Consider the following 24,722-nt stretch of genomic DNA (forward strand, 5'->3'; position numbering starts at 1 on the left):
TCAAATGTGAACCTGGATATCAACAGTATATAACAAAAGGAGAAGTTGCCAGAACTGTAGGGGGAAAAAGTGCCTTTGGCAGTTAAATTCTTATACTGGTTAGATCAGACTTGGCGCTAGGAAGAAGTAACCTTTTTCTAAAGTGATTTAAAATAGTTTTGTGTGGGAAAACCTTCTTCCTAGCCCCAAGTCTGATCAGAAGTCCAGGTCAATATAGCCATGCCTTAGACAAAAGACTGTTAAGAGGGTATAAAGATATATAGCCCAGGACAAGTAATCTGTTTATTCATCTGTGAAACAAGAAATATGAGCCACTTCATTTTTAAGGTTCTTTTCAGCTCTGTCTGCAATAAGAAGGCAAACAGCAAAGCAACACTTCCATGGAGTGAGATCCTGCAGTGCAGTAATTAGTTATTCTTGCTCACTATACAGTGTATTCTTGGTCATGTCAGGATGGCCCAGGGATCAAGGGGGAGAAGAAGTTGAGATGCTCCATCCTTTTTCAGCAAACTGGCAATGGTGATATTGAAGAATATCATCCCTATCACACATATAGAAACTACAAATAAAGATAATAGAAGTCAATAAATTAAAGCATCCAGTACTATGATGATCTGGAAAAGATATCAGGGTATATCCCAAGAAACCAATGAGGATGAAAAGAGGGGCACATAACCTTGGTGTCTCTACCAAGGTTGAGGGTTTGGGTCTCAGTTGTATAGGCTCAAGTACCTACTTAGTAAGTACACAGAGAATGGATTTATCAATCAGAAGCAGACTAGTATTAACAAAGCTCTCAAGATTGACATGTAAAGGCAAAAAGCTAATGTATAGATTTCTAGTGAGACTTATAACTTGATATGCAAGCAAATATTCAAGTCATCCAACCTATACAGCCTCTCATGTAGATAAGCCATGGCTAGTCAAATTATAATCAGAAGGTTGCTTTGAACAGTGCATTATTTAATTCAAATATTTAGTGCTATCAGACTCTGCTTTGGTAATGGTGATTGACATCTGCCACTTGGAATGAAATGGTGAGATATGTACAAGAGCATCTGTCCCTAGACAGTGTTTGGGTGGGCCCAGATTGTATGAGACAACATCAATCTCCATAACCAACTACTGTCATCAATTTTCTGTTTCATCAGGCTACAATCTAACCATGCTGACCTGAGAACAAATCCCATTTCTTTAAATTGCTATTACATACCTTTTATGATTCATAGTATATGCAATCCAAAAAGTTTAACTCACAAATAGAATCTTACTAATCTTATTTCCAAGGGTTTTAAGGAAAGTTACATGGTAACCCATACTAATTAAAAATACTACTACTAACATTTAGTGAGAGCTATATGTCAGGTACTTTTCTAAGCACTTACATTATTAATTCATTTAATCTTCCCAATAATACTAAGAGGTAGGTATTACTATAACACCTAAATTACAAATAAGGAAATTGTGGCACAGGAATAACTGTCCAAGTAGTAAAGGCTGAGCTGAGAGTCAAATCCAGGAGGTATAGCTCTAGAACCTATGTTCTTAATCATTACCCTTTAATGCCTCTCTAAATAATAACAAGGTAGACTCACTATAAAGCCTGGAAAAATCAATATTCATTTAGCACCTGTCCTGGGGCTTTTCTGTAAGCCTGCTCAAACAGTACCAATGAGCATACTCTAGACCTGTGGCTGCAGACCGTACTGGTCTGTGCCCTGTTAAGAACCAGGCCACACAGCAGGAGGTGGCAGTGAGTCAGTGAGCAAAGTTTCATCTGTATTTACAGCCACTCCCCATCACTCACATCACACCTGAGCTTGGCCTCCCCACCCCAGTCCATGGAAAAATTGTCTTTCATAAAACCAATTCCTGGTGCCAAAAAGGTTGGGGGACCACTGTTCTAGACTCTGGGAGCCAGGCAGGCTCGTTGGGCTGGGTTGGAGAACTTAACTAGGTTCTAGATCCCAGAGCTTTGGGCCTTGACCTACTTACCCCCAACTCCCTGTTAGCCAATACCTCATACCAAACATAAATCCTGGGGTTATCTTACTTTAGATGTCCCCAACTCTCAGGGATGCACTAAATTGGGGACTTAAGGCAGTAAAAGCATTAATTGCTTTATTGTACTATTTAGTTAAAATGTAGTTTTATTGGTTGCCCAAAAAATTAAAGAAATAATTACATTGACAGATGAATGGACAAACAAAATGTGGTACATACATACATACAATGGAATATTATTCAGCCTTAAAAATGAAAGAAATTACGACACATGCTACAACTTGGATGAACCTTGAGGACATTAAGCTAAGTGAAAGAAGCCAGTCACAAATAGACAAATACTGTATAATTCCACTTATATGAGGTACCTAGAGTAGTCAAATACCAACAGAAAGTAAGATGTTTGTTGCCAGGGACTGGAGAGGAGGTGAAATAGAAAATTATTGTTTATTGGGAGCAGAGTTTTGGTTTTATAAGATAAAAAGAGTTCTGGAGATGGATATTGGTAACAATGTGAATGTACTTAATACCATTTAACTGTACACTTAAAAATGGTTACAATGGTAAATTTTATGTTATGCATATTTTACCATAACTAAAAAAATAAACAGAATTACTAATTGACACATACTGATCTCTCTATATACCAAAAAAGTGACATCTTTTGTGTTAGACTAAATACTAGGAAGCAAGCTCTACGTCTAGTCTCAAAATACTGAGATACAGTGAGGAAAGCTCACAGAAATATCTAAAAAACAAACAAATATCCTTTAAAAAATCATTATAATAACAAATATTTTTTAGGTCCACAAATCATAGTTAATTTCAAGCTATCGTGTGGGTTTATTTAAACCTTTGATACTTGGCTATAACCTTGTATCTTATTTTTAGAAAAAAGGTTAAGTATTATAGTTGGGAATAATGAGAAAGACTAACATGAGTAGACACTGGTGATAAAAAGCACAAGCTTTGGAATCTAATAGGCCTATTTCTAATACCAATCTACCACTTGCTAATTGAATATCATAGGCCAAGTTACATAATTCTCTGAGCCTTAATTTACTCATTCATAAAATGGGAACACTAATTCCTAGGCCCTAAAGCTACTTAGAGGATTAAATAATGCAAGTAAAGGGCTTATTTGCCAACTGTCTGATACATAATAAACACTCATTAAGTGGTTACTATTAATAAAATATTAACAAGAGAAGGATAAGCAGTAGGAGATAATAGGGATTATAGGCTCTTTCAAATTTTATCAAAACTATGAGTCTGGGATAGTTTATTTCTTGCTTTCTGTAAGAAGTAAAGATATGTTCCTAGAATTTGTGACAGACTGAGGGAGAAAAAAGTTGATTTTAATGTTTTGCTTAAATAGTTAATTGCACCAATAAAAAAAGCAAAATGTCCACAATCATGGAAGATGTTGAAGTAATTATAAGAAAATATTTTGCGCAACTTCTTGCCACTAAAGCAATCTAGATGAAATGCATGATATTCCAGGAATATAAACTCTAAAACTGACTCAAGAAGAGAAAGAAAACCAAATAACAACAGATGTAGAGAAAGATAATCAAAGATCTACCTCTAAAAATATTGGCAAGTTCAAATAATTTTGCAGCACATTACACAACTTTCAAAGAACAAATAGCATGGTAATTTTCTATTATTCAAACTACTCCAGAGCATGGAAAAAAGGGCAGAAATCTTCTAAATTCATTAACAAATCTAAGTAAACACTAATACCAAAACCAGATAAAGATGGCCCAAAGAAATAAAACTATGGATCGATCTTACTTAAAAATATAAATTATGAAACCATTGTAAACAAAATATAAACTAATCAAAAACAGCAAGTGATTAAAATAATAACATTCCATAACCAAATACAGTTTATTCTAGAAATGTGGGAATATTTCAGTGCAGAAAAGTGTATAAATATGTTTATTACACTCATAAACTCAAAGATGAAAATTCTATTATTTTTATCATTAGATCTCCCCAAAAAGCTTTTGGTAATTTCAGCAGTCGTTCCTAAAGATCATAAAGTAATAGTAAGCACTCTGGGAGGCCGAGGCAGGCGGATTGCTTGAGGTCAGGAGTTCAAAACCAGCCTGAGCAAGAGCGAGATCCCGTCTCTACTAAAAATAGAAAGAAATTAATTGGCCAACTAATATATATAGAAAAAATTAGCTGGGCATGGTGGTGCATGCCTGTAGTCCCAGCTACTCAGGAGGCTGAGGCAGGAGGATTGCTTGAGCCCAAGAGTTTGAGGTTGCTGTGAGCTAGGCTGATGCCACGGCACTCACTCTAGCCTGGGCAACAAAGTGAGACCCTGTCTCAAAAAAATAAAAAATAAAAATAAAAAAGTAATAGTAAATATTGGTGGCTCACGCCTGTAATCCTAGCACTCTGGGAGGCCGAGGCGGGCGGATTGCTTGAGGTCAGGAGTTCAAAACCAGCCTGAGCAAGAGCGAGACCCCGTCTCTACTATAAAACAGAAAGAAATTAATTGGCCAAATAATACATATAGAAAAAATTAGCCGGGCATGGTGGCGCATGCCTGTAGTCCCAGCTACTCGGGAGGCTGAGGCAGGAGGATTGCTTGAGCCCAGGAGTTTGAGGTTGCTGTGAGCTAGGCTGACGCCATGGCACTCACTCTAGCCTGGGAAACAAAGCGAGACTCTGTCTCAAAAAAAAAAAAAAGTAATAGTAAATATAATATCAACTGGTGAAATACCAAAGACATTTCCATTCTAATAGGAACTAAACCTATCATCACCAATTTTTTTCAACACTCTTTTCATGATTTTAGCTAATGCAATAAGATAAGAAAAATAAATGTATGATATAAATATTGGAAAAGAAGATATAAATTATCATTACCTCAAATTATTATGATTGTATTTTGTGATAAGAGTTGCACATTCTTAAAACAATTGTTAGCATTAATAAGAAATTCCAGTAGTAGGAAAGAATACAGGATAACTATATTTTGAAATCCACAGCTTCCCTTTGTATCACCATAATAAGCTATTAAAAAATTAAGTGGAAGAAAGGTTTCAATTCACAACAATGTTTAAAACACAAGGTTTGGCCGGGCGTGGTGGCTCACGCCTGTAATCCTAGCACTTTGGGAGGCCAAGGCGGGCGGATTGCTCAAGGTCAGGAGTTCGAAACCAGCCTGAGCGAGACCCCATCTCTACCAAAAATAGAAATAAATTAATTGACCAACTAAAAATATATATACAAAAAATTAGCCGGGCATGGTGGTGCATTGCCTGTAGTTCCAGCTACTCGGGAGGTTGAGGCAGTAGGATCGCTGAGCCCCGGAGATTGAGGTTGCTGTGAGCCAGGCTGACGCCACGGCACTCACTCTAGCCTGGGCAACAAAGTGAGACTCTGTCTCAAAAAAAAAAAAAAAAAAACCACAAGGTTTATTCTTTCATTTGGCATTTTCCTGAGACAACAGTACAGATTTATAACTTCTTAAATCTTTGACATACTAATATATAAATAAAGGTTTATAAGAAATCACTTTTTGTTAGACCCAAACAAACAGCCAGGAGAGCACAACACAGAAGGGCTCACGCTTACATGTCTGACACAAAGACTGTCTTGAGGACTTTCTAAAGTAACCCCACAAAAAATCAGGACTGCAACGATTCAGATAATATGCTCTTGAAAGAACACCTATTCAGTAACAGCATTTCACCTCCTAACTCTGGCTTTGACTCTCTAAAACCAATGAATTCCATTTCCAAGCAGCTTATGTGAACTTCTCCTTTTGCAAATACAAGTTTTTCTTTACCCTCTCCTCTTCAGGCACATATGTGGCTTACCATAGCTGTGCAGCTAGGATTATAATTTTCTTTTTCTAATTCCTGAATAAATTCAACATATTTGGAGATATCTCTTTCTCAGATTTTTTTCCTAGTTGAAAGATTCCATGGTAAAATAGTTCACCCTATCTACTCTACTTTAGTGTGCAATCATAAAATTATGTAAATCTAAGACTAATCACAAAGAAAAAACGTGAAGTTTTGAAGGTTGGTGGTTTCAACACAGAACCAGCTTATTTGGATATTAGTAGGAGGATTAAATCATAATATAGTCCTTGAACAACATGCTAAAAATATTTTCATATTGTAGTAATTATGTTGCTAGGGAACACTGGTATTAAGCTATCATTACCAGACCTGAAATTCACTTATTTATATCTACAATATACATTTTACATATTTGATTAACATTGATTGAGTTCACTTCCATTTCAAATCATAAAAACAACAGTGTCATGCTGAAGGGTTCAATGTCTTGGTTTGTTTTTCAAGTATTCAGCAACAACATTGGGGGAAATAAACATAGAGTAGGTACTTCATTTAAAATATCTGAAAAGAAAGATCTATTATAGGATAGTCTTATTACAGTACCTTGTAACTAAAAAGACCCTTAGCTTTCCGCACCATCACAGAAAATAAGAAGCTACATGCGCAGCATTAAAACTGAGAAAACTGAGACTCAGTCTTGCTTTGGTATTGAACCAAACCAAGTTATTTGCACAATAAATAAAATATCTTAACACCTTATGGATTCTTTATATCAGAGGTAAGCATTCATTTGAAAAATTAAAATAAAGAGAATAATGTCACCTAAGTTGAATTAAGTAACATGATTAACATTAAAAATTTAGAATTTGCAAGGAAGTAGAAATATGTGTATTTTCTAATTAAAATATAATTAAGGACAGGTTTCTTCATACACACACAAAAATTTCCCTAAAGCTTTATAAAGATTTAACTATTAGCTAATTGGGTAGGGAGGTAATTGATGTGACCATGAAAAAATACTCAATCTTTAAAGATTAGTCCAAAATTAACTTGTCAGATCATTAATTCATTAGAGAGAAACATGCTGAGTACCTATTATGTCCTAGGCACTTACATCATTGTGAATAAAAAATAATGCATCGGAAAAGAACTTTTTTGATATCTCAAATATACTATGCATTATTTGGCTGATAATTACATTTAACACATTCAACATATAGAACAAAATTCTGAGCTATCAAAACAATTATACCCTTGAACAATTGATTGTTTTAAATTGATTTGCTCTCACTATTCCCTTAAGTTGATTTCTACCCTGGGACTCTTTCCCAGTTCTAAAATAAGAGAACAACAACAACAACAAAATATCCTAAATAAGACAATAGAAAAGAATAGAAATGTAAGATAAGGGCTGTATTAGCTCTTGAATCCTTGTTTCCATTTGCTCTCAATAGTACTTCTAATGTTCAATTTTCTCTTCAAAGAAAATCTTGATTTAAAAGAACAAAAAGTACAATCAGCTTTAACATCTAAGGAAGTGTACTGTTTAGCTTTTACCAAAGTTAGCAAAGATTGAAATTGAGAAAAAATATTCTAAGTTATATTCACCATAGTAACGATCTTATATTTTGGTATATGACTTTTTAAAATAAATATTACCAACAGGTAAAAATTTTCCTTTGCTGTCTTAAGACTGCTTCAGGGAGAGTTTTCACCAATATATTTGCTCAAAACTTCAAGGTTAATTTAAAGAAATGCCGCTTCTATCACCTAAATCATATACCTTTTAGAAGGTTGATTTAATTGAAAAAAATGCCACACTATTTCTTCCCAAGGAAAAAGGGTACACTCCATTCTCGGAGGTCTCTCTGTATATAGATACTGCACAAATTGAGATACATCTGTACATAAGTATTTATAGATATATATCTAACAAAGGTTTTATTTTGTTAAAATGAGATCTTCCTCTTTTGATTCATTATTCTCAGTGTCTTTCAAACTGTACTGTCTCTCACATTTCATTCATTCATGAAGCATGTGTTGAGTACCTTCTGCATGTTTAGCTTTATGTCAGATAAAAGAGAAACATACTAAAGAAATACTGTCTCTGCCCTTCAGAATCTTAGGATCTCTTCTAGAGGCAAGATGATACGTGATAGATACATTATTAAGTAATTTTTGAGACTAGTGCCAGAACCAATGGCACAGGTAACATGCATTTTACATTTATGTAGAATTTTAGAGCTTTGAAACACTTCCAGCTATTTGATTCTAAAAACAATCTTACAAAGTACACATTATTAGGCCTATGTTAGTGATGAGGAACCTGAAATTCAGAATTTTAAGCAACATGTCTCAATCAAATAGATGATGAGTGGAAAAGTCAAGACTTAAACCAGAGTTTTCTGATTCTAAGCCCAGTGCTCTTTTCAATATAGCACAGGAAACCAACCGCGGCTTTCTGGGTGAGGTTCAACTAAACGGGACCCACACCTGAGCAGTGTCCAGCCAAATGTCCAAATTAATTTCAGTCTGCAAATATGCATACTTCAGGGTAATACAATGAGCACAACTACCATTTCCTTAGTCTTAGTGCCTTTACCTCCTCAATAAGAGCTTTCAGAAATGGAAATGCCGAATATAATAGAAATCTGGCCTAGCAGGATCATATAAATCTCAGATCATAAATATAAATCTTAAAGGTCTGGTTTCTACTAATCCTTACACATTTTGTTTTCGCTGAGCACCGGGAAACCTAACTACCCCCAACTAGCAACCACTCCCAACAGCCACTTATTTTAAGATGCCAATGACTGACCCTCCCCAAATTCTATAAGTTCACCCCAATTTTGCCACCCGGCCGCAGCCCCTGCCGGGACACCTGCCCCTCCCTCCCGGTGGCTACGATACCGAGTTCAGGTTCTGCAGGTGCCGTCGCGATGCTGCCACACAGCGCTGACAGGTAAGACGCGACCTTCCCACTCCGTCCTCGGCGACCCCCCGCCGGCCTGGCAGCGCAGTTCCAACCCCTGGAAACGGGCTCCCCGCTCAGGGGCGCAGCCCCTCGCGGCGCGCGGCGCGAGGCAAGGTCTCCGCAGTGAGGACGACGCCGGGCGCCCGGGCGCGCATCACTGCGCCCCATGCTCCTGCCGACTGCAGGGCGCCCGCTCGGGCAGCCAGTCCATCCCGCCCCGCAGCCGCGCCTGGGCCCGCCGGCCCTACTCGGGACCCCGGCGACTCGTCGTTGGCGGCGGCAGCGAAAGCCAAGGCCACCCGCCGCTGGTGCCCATCGCCGCCAGCCTCAGACCCCAGCAGACTGGACCGCAGAAAAGCGTTTCTATAGGAACCCCCGGAGGCTCACATGATGCACTCGGGCAGCCAATCGCCTCTTACCTCTGCCCGCGGTCCGGCTTTCGGCCCTGCCTCCCGCCCCCGCCTCCTTCGTCCAGCCCCGCCCCTTTCCTGCGGAGAGTCCGCGCCTGCGCACTGCGCGCTGCGCGCTCCCGCCCTCGCGCGCTCCCGCCCTCGCGCGCTCCCCCGGGGAGAGCGGGGGCGGCGGAGGCGGCTCGAGCGGAGCGCGAACCTGAGGAGGAAGACGCGGGCCGGCGCGCAGGCCCAGAACCGCCCGAGCCGCGGCTGCCGGCGACGCCCCAGAGCGGAAGAGGGAAGTGACTCGCGCGCCGGGCTGTGGGCTCCTGCTGGGCTGGGCTCGCTGAGGTAGCGGCTGCACCGAGAAAGGCCTTTGCCCCTGGTCCGGCTCGGGATGTCGAAGAACACGGTGTCATCGGCCCGGTTCCGGAAGGTGGACGTGGACGAGTATGACGAGAACAAGTTCGTGGACGAGGAAGACGGGGGCGACGGCCAGGCCGGGCCCGACGAGGGCGAGGTGGACTCCTGCCTGAGGCAATATCCTTCAGGTCGCCCCATCCCCACCCGGCCCACCGCCCTTCTCCCGGGACCCGCCGGAGCCGCGGGGACGGCCCTCCCGGGCAGGGCGCGCAGCGGCCCCTGCAGCCCGCGGCGCGCACCTGTCTCGGGGTGTCTGAGGGGTTCTGAGAGGGCGGGGTCTCCGGGTTCCAGCGGGTCCCCTAGAGACCCGGGGGTCCCGCCCTCGGACGCTGCGCTGCCCGCGCGCCCCACGCCCCGGACTCCGGGTCGCCCCCGGTGCCGGCCTCGGGAAGGGTCCTGCCGGCCGCGCCCTCGCAGCGCGGGCTGGTCGGAAAGCCTGGTGCTGGGCGCCCAAGTTTTCCTCCCCAAAACTCTGTTTATTGGGGTCACCTTAGGTCCAGAAATCTCTGACTTGGGGGAATGAGCGTCTTTCCTTAGTGTTTTGTTTTCTCTTGTGTTTTTGTTGCTGGTAGCGTTAGGATCGTTTATTCCTTGTAGGATAGATGGGGCCGTTCACAGATTGTTCTCTGTGCTTTCCGTTCATGGGCCTTTTTTGTTTGAGATAAAGGAATTTGGCAAAATTACAGAATGCACAGAATTTGTTAACCTAGATGAGGGGAGTGAATGCAAAACAACCAAAACTCCTTACTGAGAAGAAAGCTTGGAGCCTTTTACCTGCTAAGAAAAGGACAATAGAAAAAAGACGGGGGATGCATGTGGAGAATCCCTGGAAATATTTAAAATAAATCCCAGTGAATAAAATAGAAGATGAGTCATTTGTACAAGCAGAATCATTTTTGTAATCCTAAAATTGTTTCCATTTTAGTTAAAATATGGCTGTCAGTTCCTGGTTTCTATTTTTGCATATTTGAATATTCATAACTTGAAATTAGCATTTGCATCATCATTTTTAGAAAAATGTAAATGTTGCGAAAAGCTTGTAGTTTTAGAAAAATCTCAATTACTGGATTTTTGTGCATTTCTAATTCTTGGGTGTATTCATATGGAAGGCTCTTTTCTCATCGATATCCTATTGAATTACAGAGGCAAGATACATGAGTGAAAATATTTGGTGACGACTGTATCTTGCCTTAAGACATCTAAATGTAACATTAAACATTTGTCAGTATATACATGTCCCTTTGATTACTGCAACTTTCACAGTTAGCTGTTTTTGCATCATTTAAATACTTAACTGTTTGGGGTCTTAAAAAATGAGCCAGTCTACAAAAGACGTGCTTTTCTAGCGCTCCATGCAGCCTTGAAAATAAAAGCTTATCACCAATCATAGATTTTTTGGTAAGACCTTTATCTTCAGAAGATAAGTGGTGAACATTGTTCTTCCTAAAAACATTCTTTGTGATAGCTAAATGATGTTTTATGAAACCCTAATGTATTTTAGGTAATTTATGGTGACTCTTAAATGGTACTGCTATATCAGTGGATATAGCAGTGATATAGATCTGTCTCAGTGGATCTTTTTAAATCAATTTATATTAAATTACAAAGACATTATTTCTTCTTACTCATGTCACAACCAGGAGAGACACCCCTGGTGGTGGGGTACTAGAGATGGAGGAACCAGTGAACTTGTGTAGTTTTCCTTTTAGGGGAATGACTGTACCTTCTGACAGTCTGATTGGCCTTCCGCTTCTTGTGCTTGCTAACTCATTGGGGCTTTCAAAGAGAGTCTAAATATAATAGTTATGGTCTAACACAGTTTGAAAACCTTTATGAAATAATGAGAGAAATTATCTAAAACAAAATTAAGCTGCCACCTGAGGGTCTTGTGAATTATCTTCTGGAATGCTTGTTTTCTTTAATATTGAGAGGTAGCTAATGTATATCATTCATATTGCTAATCTACCAGTATTTCAATTAATATAGAATATAGTTCAGTAGAAGTTCGGTCTGCATTTTTCTAGTTAGAATCACATACAAAGACATATTTTGGTTGATGATAGGCTATTTTATTTGGGGGACTAATAATTCTGATATATATTTTAGGATTTCTTTAATACCACTATAGATAATGTTTGTGTATGTGTCTCACTGGAAAATGAAAAATTATCAAGGTGTTCATTGGGTAGTTAGAGCCAAGGGTGAAACAGTCTTTGCTTATTAAAAAGAAAGTCTAATGCTCTCTTTTGCTTTTGGCATTTTGCCTTTGACTGACATCCTAGAAGCCAACACATCAAATTTCCAATATTGAACATACGGTAGTAACCATAGTAATTTTTTTATGCATGAAGTCAAATCTTAAGAATCAGTAGTTATAATGCTTTCCTAGGGGCCACCTTTTGCTGTCATCCCCTTAACTTCCATCACAGGAAATATGACAGCTGCCCTACAGGCAGCTCTGAAAAACCCCCCTATCAACACGAAGAGTCAGGCGGTGAAGGTGAGTCACAAACACAGTGATCTCTGCTGATATCGTCTCATTCTGACCAAAATCCTCTGAAGTTGCACAAAATCAACAAATATTTTAACTATTTACTGTCTTTTGACATGAAAGAGCTTACAATATAGTTTGACAGGAAAAAATTTCATATGAAAAAAGCAAAAATTTCATATGCAGAAATTAACATAGAGTTATAATGCTGCATGGAAGATATAGTAAGTTCGCATGACAGTGAAATCATTCCTGTATGTTTTTAGAGAAGGCCACTCAGGCTGAGTTTAAGCAAAGGCTTGATGAATAAGTAAAACTTTTAAAAAAAGTAAACAGATTCTACTTTTTGAAGATTTTTTTCATTTATATTAAATGTTTATTATAGAAAGCTCAGACATATGGTAGGGATAAAAAGGTAATTATCCCTAATCCCACCACCCAGAGGTAACAGTTCCTACTTTGTGGTATTACTGTATGCTTACAGTGTTTTTCTATGAGTGTTTGATTTTGTTTGTATAAGAATGGCATTTTATAACCTGCTGTTTTGACTGTGTAGCAATGTACATGAGCTGCTTTCCTTGAGAAAGTCTATTCCTGAGAAAGAAATTAATTGGCCAACTAAAAATATATAGAAAAAAAAATTAGCTGGGCATGGTGGCACATGCCTGTCGTCCCAGCTACTTGGGAGGCTGAGGCAGGAGGATCGCCTGAGCCCAGGAGTTTGAGGTTGCTGTGAGCTAGGCTGACGCCATGACACTCTAGCCCAGGCAACATAGTGAGACTCTGTCTCAAAAAAAAAAAAAGTCTATTTCTGTAGCATTATTAACAGCTGTATATCAGTATGCTACAGAGTGTATATAACTAATTTCCTTTTGTCATATATTTAGATTATTTTTTTTCTGTTATAAACTACTGAAATGAATAATTTTTGGTAAATTCTTAATTATTTCCTTTGAATAAATTCCTAGAAGTGAACCACAGGATCAAAGAATGCACATTTTTTTAAAGGCTTTTGGTACATATAGTATTGCCAAATTGCCTTTCAGAAAAGTTGTGCAACTTACATTCCCTGGGGCAGTCTTTCACTAATTCTTAAAGACCTATTTACGTAGTTATTTCAAATGAAGCCATTAGCTTCAACCCCACAATCCTGGGCTATTCATACATCCTAGGAGGTTTAAGAATCTCCTTAATTGAATAGTAGTAACTAATAACTTAGGTAAATGCATAATAATTACATACAACATAAATTTATATTAGGGGAAACATTTCTTTGATTTTTAAAAGTTATGAGGAACATGATTGAAATTTCAGTTTTACCACCTTCTGCTTTTATGTGGGAGGTTAAAACTCTGGATGCAAAGAAATTCTTCTAAATCCAGTAATTGTATAGTCTTTAAACTCAAGATAACAATGGGTGGTGGAAACATTCTGTAAAATCCTGACCAGTAGGAAAGCCAAAGGTATCACTTTGTGTTGAATAGAAGGAGAAACGAATTCCCTCAGAAGGGTAAATTAAGTGTTCCTTTTGCTTGGCTGGATGGGTAAGAAAATAACTTTGCTTTTGAAGCAGCCTTTTGCCAAAGAAAAAAGATCATTATAAATGAACATCACTACATCTCATATTTATAGTCAACTTGCCTATAGATGTGAAACTTAATAAAGTTTTTAAGAAAAAAATTACCTTTGAAGGATAGTTCAAGGTAGAACTGAAAATTAGTTTTTTTTTAAGATCAAGAAGTAAAATTTAAGTGTTTTAATAAATTGTTAAATTATCACATTGATCTATTAGCAAATCCTTGGCTCTGCCTTCAGTTATGTTAAGAATAATATGACCTCCACTGCCACCATGCTAACCAAATCCAGCCAGTATTCTTGCAGTTACTTCCTAGTTGGTCTCCCTGCTTTACCTTGCCTGCGGCCCCCACAGCATATTTTCAACATAGTCATTAAAGTGATCCTCTTAAAATGTGAGTCAGTTTATATCACTGCTCTTAAAACCTTCCAACATCTAGATAAAAGCCAAAGTCTTTACAATGCCTGCAGGCTTCTCATGATCTATCCTCCTGTAACCTCTGCTTTCTTCCCACCACTTTGCTCCAGCCACATTAAGTCTTTTTGGCTATTCCTTGAACATACTGAACGCGTACTAATAACATTTTTTCCTCTGTCTGAAACACTTTCTTTAGATAGCCCTAAGGTTTCCTCCTCTTTCACATCTTTTAGTTCTTTACTCAAATGTCACCTTACTGTGGCCTTTCTAAAATTGCAAATCACCCCCACACATATATGTTTTAATGATGTGTTATTTATTTACCCCCAGGATCGGGCAGGCAGCATTGTCTTGAAGGTGCTCATCTCTTTTAAAGCTAATGATATTGAAAAAGCAGTTCAATCTCTGGACAAGAATGGTGTGGATCTCCTAATGAAGTATATTTATAAAGGCTTTGAGAGCCCCTCTGACAATAGCAGTGCTATGTTATTACAATGGCATGAAAAGGTAAGTTATGAATTATAAATCTATATAACTGGTTCCTTTATAGAGAGTAACAGTGACAACCTCTCTCACCTAAATAACCATTTTGACTTGATTATACATCTATCTTTATTATTACAAATAACATCCATGAAAATGGTAGTTCAGATTTATGCTTACTAGCCTTGGTCTTCAGAGATTCTGATTTATAACACTTATGTTCATTCAGTAATGATTTTTCACTAAACATCTTGTATTTTGAATTAAGTTTAAAACTTTGCAAAAGAAAATAAGCAATAAAAATCAAGAATTCTTTCACAGTGACCAAAAGTGGAAACAACCTAGGATTCATCAACAGATGAATAAATGTGGCACATTCATTCATACCATGGAATATTATTCAGCCATAAAAAGGAGTGTGTTCTGGTACGTGCTCTAATGTGGATGAACCTTGAAAACATACCAAGTGAAATAAGCCAAACACAAGAGTACAAATATTTTATAATTTCATTTACATGAAGTAATCTGGAATAGGCAAATTCAAAGGAACAGAAAGTCATTAGAGGTTACTAGGGACTAGGGAAAGCAAGGACTAGGGAGTTATTGCTTAATGGGAATAGAGTTTCTATTTAGGGTGGTGAAAATATTTTGGAAACTGGTGATGGCTGCACAACATTGTGAATATAATGCCATTGAATTTTACACTTAAAGATGATTAAAATGGCACACTTTATGTTATATATTTTATCACAATTTATAAAAGAAATCTTGGGGGAAGGGATCAAGAATTCTTAAATCCTTTTTTCTATTTATATGCATATATTTTACAATGTAAATAGATGCTAGTACACCATCCATCAAAAAAGGTGAAGGGGTAGAAGGGATTTTGAGCTTTGAATAAAAAGTTGATGAGGTCGCCTTTAATACCTAACTCTTATACTGGTACAAATATAAACAATGACATTTAAGTAGAACCAACCACAGGTAAAGGGTATGTTCTATAACATCTTACAATTCCCAAAACTCAGTTTTTCAGAAATTATAGAATGTCTCTTTTAAGTGTATCTGAGTGAAAACACATACACATAAGATAAAAATAGACAGTAAAACTTGTTTACCCTTGGTCAAGTCACTTTATCCCTCATATACTGTCAAAAAGAGCTAACATTTATAGATGGGGTAACCATTCCTCACAGTTTTCCCAAGATAGCCCCAGTTTATGTCTGTTGTCCTATCATAACTTTTGAATAGTCCCCCCTTTCACTCTAAAAGGTACCAATTTGGACAGTAATTTATATGGTCATCCTATTCATGGAACACTGTTTGCCAGGCACTGTAGTTAGTATCAGTTTATGTTTCACTTAATCCTTAACAACCCTATGAAGTATATAAGCATCTTTGTCAGATGAAAAGCCAGCTTTAAAACTCAAACAGCGTAGTTCTAGTGGAGTCTAAGGATCATAGTGAACATTGAGCACTATGTTCCAAACACTCTTCTAAGGACTTTATAAAATATATTAACTCATATAATTCTCATTAAAATACTAGAAGGAGAAAAACTTGCTCTTATTCCTCTTTTGTAGAGGGGAAACTGAGGCATGTGTTAAGTTTCCATTTCTTCCTAACATCAGTCACAAGTTTTTGCCAATCTTTTCCCCTAAGTACTTCTGAAATCCACCCGTTCAAATACATCTCTAATGCATCTGTTCACAGCATCTCTTCTAGTCTGTTGCTATAGTTTCCTAACTGGTTTCCTAGCTACCAGTTTTGCCTCCTCCAAATCTGTTCTCTACCCAGCCATCAGAATGATCTCTTTAAAATCCAAATCTGCCCTTGTCAGTCACTTGCATGTTAAAGTCCAGGTTCCCAAGTCTAGCCTCACCTTGCATGGCTTTCTTCCCCTCCAGCTACAACAGTGCCAGCCTTTTCCCTGAATGCCGCTTACCCGTTTCACACCTCCATATATTGGCTCGTGGTTTTCCGGTGTTGGTCTGTCATTTATGTATTGTTTTCTCCAGGAAGCCTTACGTGAAACATTCCTCTATGGTGTCAGGCTGGGTATATGCCTGACACCTTCCAGGTGCTTTAATAGCACCCTAAACATAACTCTCATTTCATACATTAAAGTTATCTGTTTAAATATCTGTCTCCTCACATTAGACCTGAAAATGCTGTATTTGTTCATTTCTGTATCCGCAGCATCTAGCACAATACTCAATAAACAAAGATACTAAGTAAATATTTTTTGAACAGAGGTAAACCAGAGTTTCAGATTCCTAATACTTAATCATGACTTTCAGTTTTTCAAGTTAGAGTCAAAGTTCCTAAGTTCTTAGCTATTAAATAATGTCTTCTTTGGGGGAAAAAAAATCTGACAAATGCTGACTGATGTAAATGGAAGTTGGGGTGGGTGATCGCAGTTTGAATTTTCTCCTGACTGTGTATTAAGAATGAGAGATGCAAAATGTCCTAAATTAATATTTGAGCACCTGTTTTAGGCAAGAACATTATGCTGCATATTTTTAAAAACATTATTTGGAAACGCTGTAAACTAGTATCTCACTAGAATGTGAGCTCATGAAGGCAAGGACTTTAAAGGTTTTATTTACTACTGTGTCCCCAGTGCCACGAATAGTGACTGGTACATAATAGGTGCCCAAGAAGTATTTATTAAATTATTGAATTCAAAATCTATGGCTGGACACATACCTTCTTTAAGAAAAATGTTTTACTTAATATGAGAATTGACCATTTACGATCATGCCAACATTTATATTTTGGTTTGTTTTTAGGCACTTGCTGCTGGAGGAGTAGGGTCCATTGTTCGTGTCTTGACTGCAAGGAAAACCGTGTAGTCCAGCAGGAACTGGATCTCTGCCAGGGGAGTGGGAGTTGCTGGTACAAAGACCAAAACAACCAAATGCCACCGCTGCCCTGTGGGTAGCATCTGTTTCTCTCAGCTTTGCCTTCTTGCTTCCTTTTTCATATCTGTAAAGAAGAATATTACATATCAGTTTTCCTTTAATGAAAATTGTAATAACATAAAGGAAATTTTGTTTCAATGGAGTTTCATGCTCTCAAAACTTTCAATGATGTGTACACCAGTCTGTATATAGTATAATTTACATTCAATTTGTGCAATTTTTAACCCCTAATGGCTGGTTTCTGTTTTGTATTATTTTTAACTAATACTGAGAGATTTGATCAGAATTTGAGGCCAGTTTCCTATCTCATTGCTAGCCAGCAAGTGATCTTTGTAAAAAAAAAAAAAGAGACTGGCAGTTATTAACATTGCAAAACTGGACCATACTTCCCTTATTTAAGCAAAATGTGTTTCCAAAAATAAATGGTGGGTGAACACCACTACCAAGTCCCAGCTCTGTTTCTGCTTGCCTCCAGATGATCTGTGCTGTGAGTTGAAGTGTGCTGCTTCCTCTCAGCATCTAATAATCATGGCCTCTCAATTTCAGGGTTCAGAGCAAGAAGACTTGCTCTATACAAATGTATCTATAAAATATCTGCTCGTTTGGCATGAACGTCAAAGTTTTGTTCCAATAGTATGGTTCTATTTGGGGAATCTACTCCAAATTAGAAAGGATGCGGATACTATGGTGTAATTCAAACTCGGGGCAGCCTCTGAATGAAATGCTATTTTCTTTAGAAATACAGTAGTAGCTGCCTTAGACATTATGAGGTATACAACTAGTATTTAATACACTATTTAATATGCCACATAAATGTCTTCAGTGTTCTTCAGGGTAATGTGGATCTCAAAAGATTTGGTTCAGATCCAAACAAATACACATTCTGTGTTTTAGCTCAGTGTTTTTTAAAAAAAGAAAATGCCACACAGCAAAAAATTGTTTACTTTGTTGGCAAACCAAATCGGTTTTCAAATAATGACCGGTGCTTATAAAAAGTTGTTATACAGTAGCTCCAAAAACAAACCACCTGACCAAGAGGGAAATCAGCCTGTGTTTAGTATTTACATTGGACACCAGTTTCATAATCACTGACTTATGTGAAAACTGGTGCAGAAATTCTATAAACTCTTTGCTGTTTTTGATACCTGCTCTTTGTTCTGTTTTGTTTTGTAAAAATGATGAACTTCGGAAAATAAAATGTCAGTGTTGAATAATTTATCTTTTTCTTTCTTTAATACTTATGAATGTACAGTTAATTAAGAGGAAAGACTTTCTGTTCCTACCACCAAGTCTTGTACTCTTAACAAGAACAAATTTGATGGGTTTAAGATTCTTTTACACAAACATAAGGTGATAGAGGAGAGAGTCATTAATGATGTCAGAGCACTGCTGAAGCCTTTGGAGTGATTCCACAGCCGCCTGGATGCCAGTTGTAGGGTCACTGCCCAAAGACCAACTAAAATGTGCAAAGTAGCCTAGCAGCTGCAGTCATTTATTCCTAATTTCTAAACTCTTCTTTCTTACACCTCAAATCTATTTCTTATACTGACCTCTCTTTGCTTTCCAGCTGCACCTTACTAGATTCCTGCTTTAAAGCCTTTAAAAAGCTTCCAGGCAACTCAGAGGGGTATGAGTGAAGAGAAACTAATCGATAGGTATTATTTTATTTGTATATTTTTTTTAGAGACAGGGTCTTGCTATATTGCCCAGGCTGAAGTGCAGTGGCTGTTCACAGGCACAATCATGGCTCACTGCAGCCTTGAACTGGCCTTAAGCAATCCTCCTGCCTCAGCCTCCCGAGTAGTGAGGAGTATAGGTGTGTGCCACTGTGCCCTAAGCAATAGGTATTAGAGGTAGTCAAGTAGATATAGCATAACCACTTACAAACTTTAAAATGAAAACAAATAATACTGCAATGCTTTTTCATAAAATGCTTCTTCACATGACTTTCATGACTGAAGTGTTGGGGAATATTCTGGAGTTCTGTAGTCAGTATTCACAGGAATGGGTGTATTTAGAATCTGCCAGTCTATCAGCTTTACCATGGGGAGATAATAAAAATATTTAACAAGCAATACAGCATAGGAACTGAATCAGAGTGGATACAAACTGGAAACAACTGACTCAACTAATGCATCCTGGCCAAATGTCAGCCCAGGGTTTAGCAACTGTGACATACCATCCTTGGTGGAAAGAGTGGGGATGGGATTAATTGTGGAAGAGAACATGTAAATGCCAAGGCACATTTTGGCACAAAAGTGGTTCTTTACCTCCCACTCCCTTCCACTTTAATTTTGGTTTGGTTTGGTTTATTTTTACCATCATTTATTTTTGTTTCATTTTTGTCATTTTATAAAGGGGAAGGAATGGTAAGCATACCCCTTTTGGGTCATTAGGTAACAGTTATACTTCATAGCAAGTATGATAATGGCTTAAGGAAATTAACACACAGGTGAAATCAGTATGTAGATGGTACAAATTACCCAAGTATTTATTTTTTGAGCATTTACTGTGAACCCTAGGCTCATGAGAACATAACAGAAGAATAAGGACTGGGCCTTGCTCACCAGTTGCTTTGGGCCTAATTGGAAAGTAAGATTATACACTTTAAAATAAATGTCATACAATCTAGCATTTGACTATGAATGGAGTTAAATGCTGGGAGAAGAGCAAGATCAAGGTGGGTCAGAGTAGTAGTAAAGTGAGCCAGATCAGTCTGAACTGGGCCTTGCAGGGGCAGAAAGGACAGAAGGTCCAACTGACACAGTAGAAAGAAGAGAAAGTTGAAGTGGGTTTAATTGTCATCATTCTTGTGGTTTTAATGTTTTTAACATAACACTTCTTTCTCAAGTCTAGTGCTTGGGGAATAAAGATGTTTCTAGGACAGATGAAGATTGAAGTTTTCCCAAACCTTGGTACTCTGGGGATAGTGTTGAAACGAAAGATCAAGCCAGGAGCTCTCCGCAGAGGCGAAAGCTGACGGAAGTCAGAGGAGAGACGTGGCGAGGTGCTGCGGCTGCAGGCACACTCAGCAGCGCAGAGAGCAAGCTATTGTTCACCGCGAGTTTTACCTCATTTTCATGATTTGTAAATCTATTAAAAATACTCAGTAAAGAGCAAATCACAACTGAAAACCACATACTTTAAGAAATCCAAACCCTAAGTCACTTCTTTCTAGTGGAGTTATATATATTACAGATAGTGACCTCTAACCTCATTTTTAATAGATACCCTATTTTTGTAAATGATGTATTTTAACTAATAAACTACTATTTTAATTAATTTTGTCATAATTGCATTTAGTGAGAACCAGGGCTACAATCTCTCTTTAGCCAAGCTCAACAGATTATTGTTCATAACTAAAATTTATTTGCTAAATTGAATTCCTAAGAATCACTTTGGCCCACCTTCCTTCATTGTAATTGCCTGGGACTCTATTTTGGAGGTACTCCAAATTGGAAGACTGTTTCCACCCACCTTGAGGTGCCTCATCTGATTTCAAAACCAGTTGAAAATTGGAGTTTTGCATGGGAAGCCCTAGGAAATGGGAGATCCCTGAGTTAACTCTGGGCTTGAGAAAAACAGGATCAAAATCATAGACCTGCATGGATAAGGGACCAAAGCACCATTCACCAGGCACCAACCAAACAGCAAATCTTTGTGTTCTTTGTGCACGGCACCATCAAACATGGGCTAGCTTTTGGTTGGATTTGTGTAGAGTTGGATAAGTTCTATCTTGCTTTTGTCTCCCTCCACCCTTTCCACTTCTTGTTTTCAGTTGCCATGTATCCTTTCCTTTGTCTAATTATTTTCCTCTCCGTATTCCTTTCCTCTCTCTGAAGTCCATGCATCTGCTGCCTTCCTTCTCTCTTTACTTTCTCTACTCCCCCTGCCTCCTATTTCCAGTCATTTCTACTAATTAAATATGTGACTGCTCAGGCAGGTTAGTTTTTTGTTTGTTTTTTGAGACAAGAGTCTTTTTCTGTTGCCCAGGTTAGAGTGCCATGGTGTCAGCCTAGCTCACAGCAACCTCAAACTCCTGGGCTCAAGCGAGCCTTCTGCCTCAGCCTCCCAAGTAGCTGGGACTACAGGTGGGCACCACCATGCCTGGATAATTTTTTTATGTTCTATTTTTAGTAGAAACGGGAGTCTCACTCTTACTCGGGCTGGTCTCGAACTCCTGGGCTCAAGTGATCCTCCCTTCTTGGCCTCCCAGAGTGCTAGGATTACAGGCGTGAGCCACTGCGCACAGCCAGGCAGGTTAGTGTAAGTAATGCCCTTCCTCAATTCTCCAACAGACTCAAAAGGTTTAAATTGTTTATTTCTGAACTGTGTGAATGCTAAATTTTACTTTCATTTTCATAGGTTGCTTTAGCCAGCAATTGAGAAAATAACCTAAAATCTAAGATAGACCTTTTTTTTTTTTTTTTTAAAGAGACAGGTCCTTGCTCTGTCGCCCAGGCTGGAGTGCACTGGCACAATCATAGTTCACTGCAGCCTCTAACTCCTGGGCTCAGGCGATCCTCCCACCTTAGCCTCCCAGGTAACTGGGACTATAAGAGGGAGCCATTGCTCAGCTTCAGATTAATTTTTAAATACACTGTTTTCCCTTTAGATTTACAAATAACTTCGCCTTTCACACAAAATATTTTAAAAGTACCAAAATGATTGAAAGATGTGCCCAATTGAAAAACAAATTGACCGTCTCAGAACATTTTAGAAAGGGGTCTCCTAAAACAAGGCTTCTTCTGTTCATATTCCTGCCTGTGGACCTCTCTTTCGCTCCCTCTCCACCTCAGCCCAACTCGCTGAGGGAATATGTGGAAACCTCAGTGTCCAGATGTTCTGTGTGCTGCCATGCGGGTGCTTCCCGAGCCGGTCAAGATGCAGAGGCGGCCTGAGGAGGGACAGCACGTCATCTGCCTCAAGGGGGCGCTACTTCACCATGCACAGCGCGGGACGCAGCATTTACTTTAACATTTCTGTTTTTCTTCATCATTTATGTCACCTGGATGTTTAAGTAGAGTGAACTTAAATTATGTGTTTACATCTCTTACTTCTCTCTGAAACAGTTCCCTGAGGTCCACATAACATGAAACACAAATCGAGTAGTATTATCACTCACCTGGATTCCACAGCGTTCTGAAACTCCCATACTTCCCAGCCTAGCATTTAGCTCATGTTCTTCAGAACACACCCTCTTGACCTTTCTGCGAGACTGTATGGCCCCCTGAAGTCATGGTAGCTGTCTCTTACTCATGCCCCACAATCCCTTGGCATAGTTGATGCTCAAAAAATTTCTTTTGGTTGCATATTACTGATTGAGCCGAGTCACCTAAGATATCCCCAAGTTATGCACAGGTTTCTAGGGTACCTGAATAGGGTAACATATCAGAAGCACAAATTGAGAAATAGGCAAAAAGTAAAATAATCTCTGAATTTAAATATCCTAGAGCTGATCAAGTTTAATCGCAAAGAAATTCAATTCACTTTAATGTGGACATTTAAGCAGAGAATTTATCAGCTTTAGATAGAAATCAGAGCCACCATGGGTAGCATATGCAGTCCTTATAGTGTTTAGCTTTGCAAGAAGTCACCAGAGAAGGTGGCTAAGGGACAGACTACCAGCTCACATCTGGCCATCAGTAGCACCATGGGAATTTATATGGAACATTATTCTGTGGCTTCACCTTCTAAGGTCAGAGATGTGTCCCAATACCCTTTGTTCCCCTTAGTGATAATCATTAGATAGTATCTACAAACTTAGATCACCTTTCTTGACTCTATTCTTAGATTTTTCTAATCAACCCTTAGGGCAATGAATATCACAAACAGACAATGCCACTGAATAATATCATGCTTCCTTTTGCTTATCCAAAAATTGAATCAAGATTCCAGAGGCAACTCTAAGTTAAAATTTTCTTTAATTTGATGACTGAGTTAAAGATCAGCATGTTCATTGACCAATGGTTTCATAATATTATTCATATTAATTTTTTCATTTATTTTCAAATAAGTAATTGCTCATATGGGTCAATATTAAAAAGATAAAAAAGATGTAGTATAGTAATTCTTCCCTCCCCCCAATTTAGTTCCCCTTTGCACAATCAACTAATATTACTTAATTCTTGGGCATCCTTCCTGATATAATGTAGGTATTTATAAGCAAATACCTATATAATATTCCCTCTGCCTTTGCTTATGTAAATACTAACATACTATACATAGTGTTCTGTGCCTTGCTTTTTTCATTAATAGTATATTTTGGTGGCAATTTCCTATCAGTACATAAAGAGCTTCCTTATTCTATTTTTATGACTATTATATTTAAAAGTACCATAATTTATCTAATCATTTCCCTATTGTTTTAGGTGGTTTCTGATCTTTTGCAATTATAAACAATGCTACAGTGAATGGCATTGTACACAACCCATTTTACATATGTTCAAGCCTATTTGTACATAAATTTCTAAAAGTGTAATTTTAGGTCAAATAGTGTGCATTTAAGAGAGAAGTCTTATTAATTACATTTCCTCTAACAATGTAAAAGAATGCTTGTTTTCCCCACCTGTTTACCTACCCTATGTGTTTGGCATCAAACATTTTTATCTTCAAAATCTGATTTAAAAAATACCATATATTTGCATTCATCTTAATGTAAATGAGATTGAGCATCTTTTTATATGTTTAAGAGTGAATGATATTTTCTTTTCTGTATTTCTAGACATCTATATTTTCTTTACCTATACTGATTTGTAAAAGCCCTTTTTATTATAGAATAGCTTTCCTTTGTCATGGAAATAAGCCTTTCATTTGTGATAGGAATTTCAGATGTTTTCTTATAGTTTATGTTTTGACTTTATTATGGTTTTTACTATAAAGAAAAAAGTTATTTGCATTTTTATATAATGGAATTTATTAATTTTTTCTTATGGTGTTTAGGGTTCAAGTCATATTTAGAAAGGTTTTCCCAGCTCCAAAATTATAAAATAGAAGTTTCCTTGGTGTTTTTATGATTTTAAATGCTATCTTTTTTAAAACCTTGATATTTTTCTTCTCAACAATTGCTGTTCCAAATTTAAGTGTTCTGGTGGTTAGTTTATCCCCGGGGAGAAGTCCCATATAGTTCCTACTATATTAGTCTGGTTGCCTTTTTCTTAAGACAAAACTAACCAAAGTATTTCACATGTGAAGGCACAATTTCAGTG

The 24,722-nt window shown here is 38.1% G+C and overlaps 2 protein-coding genes across 3 annotated transcripts in view; one reads left to right on the forward strand and one right to left on the reverse strand.

Moving 5' to 3' along the window:
- Positions 1-9,151, reverse strand: part of RGL1 (ral guanine nucleotide dissociation stimulator like 1) — a 244,339-nt gene extending 235,188 nt beyond the window's left edge. For both annotated transcript variants that reach the window (XM_012736017.2, XM_012736000.2), the window contains exon 1: positions 8,745-9,151. The gene's annotated coding sequence lies outside the window, so the exon portion shown is untranslated. The remainder of the gene's footprint in view (positions 1-8,744) is intronic.
- A 289-nt stretch (positions 9,152-9,440) lies between these two features.
- Positions 9,441-18,730, forward strand: ARPC5 (actin related protein 2/3 complex subunit 5). Its single transcript, XM_012736084.2, has 4 exons — positions 9,441-9,740; positions 12,051-12,123; positions 14,438-14,614; positions 17,383-18,730. Exons 1-4 carry the CDS (start codon positions 9,598-9,600, stop codon positions 17,443-17,445), a joined length of 456 nt encoding a protein of 151 aa, XP_012591538.1. The 5' UTR covers positions 9,441-9,597; the 3' UTR covers positions 17,446-18,730.
- The last annotated feature ends 5,992 nt before the right edge of the window (positions 18,731-24,722 follow it).

This window comes from Microcebus murinus, chromosome 23 (assembly GCF_040939455.1).
Source record: "Microcebus murinus isolate Inina chromosome 23, M.murinus_Inina_mat1.0, whole genome shotgun sequence".
NCBI classification, from domain to species: Eukaryota; Metazoa; Chordata; class Mammalia; order Primates; family Cheirogaleidae; genus Microcebus; species Microcebus murinus.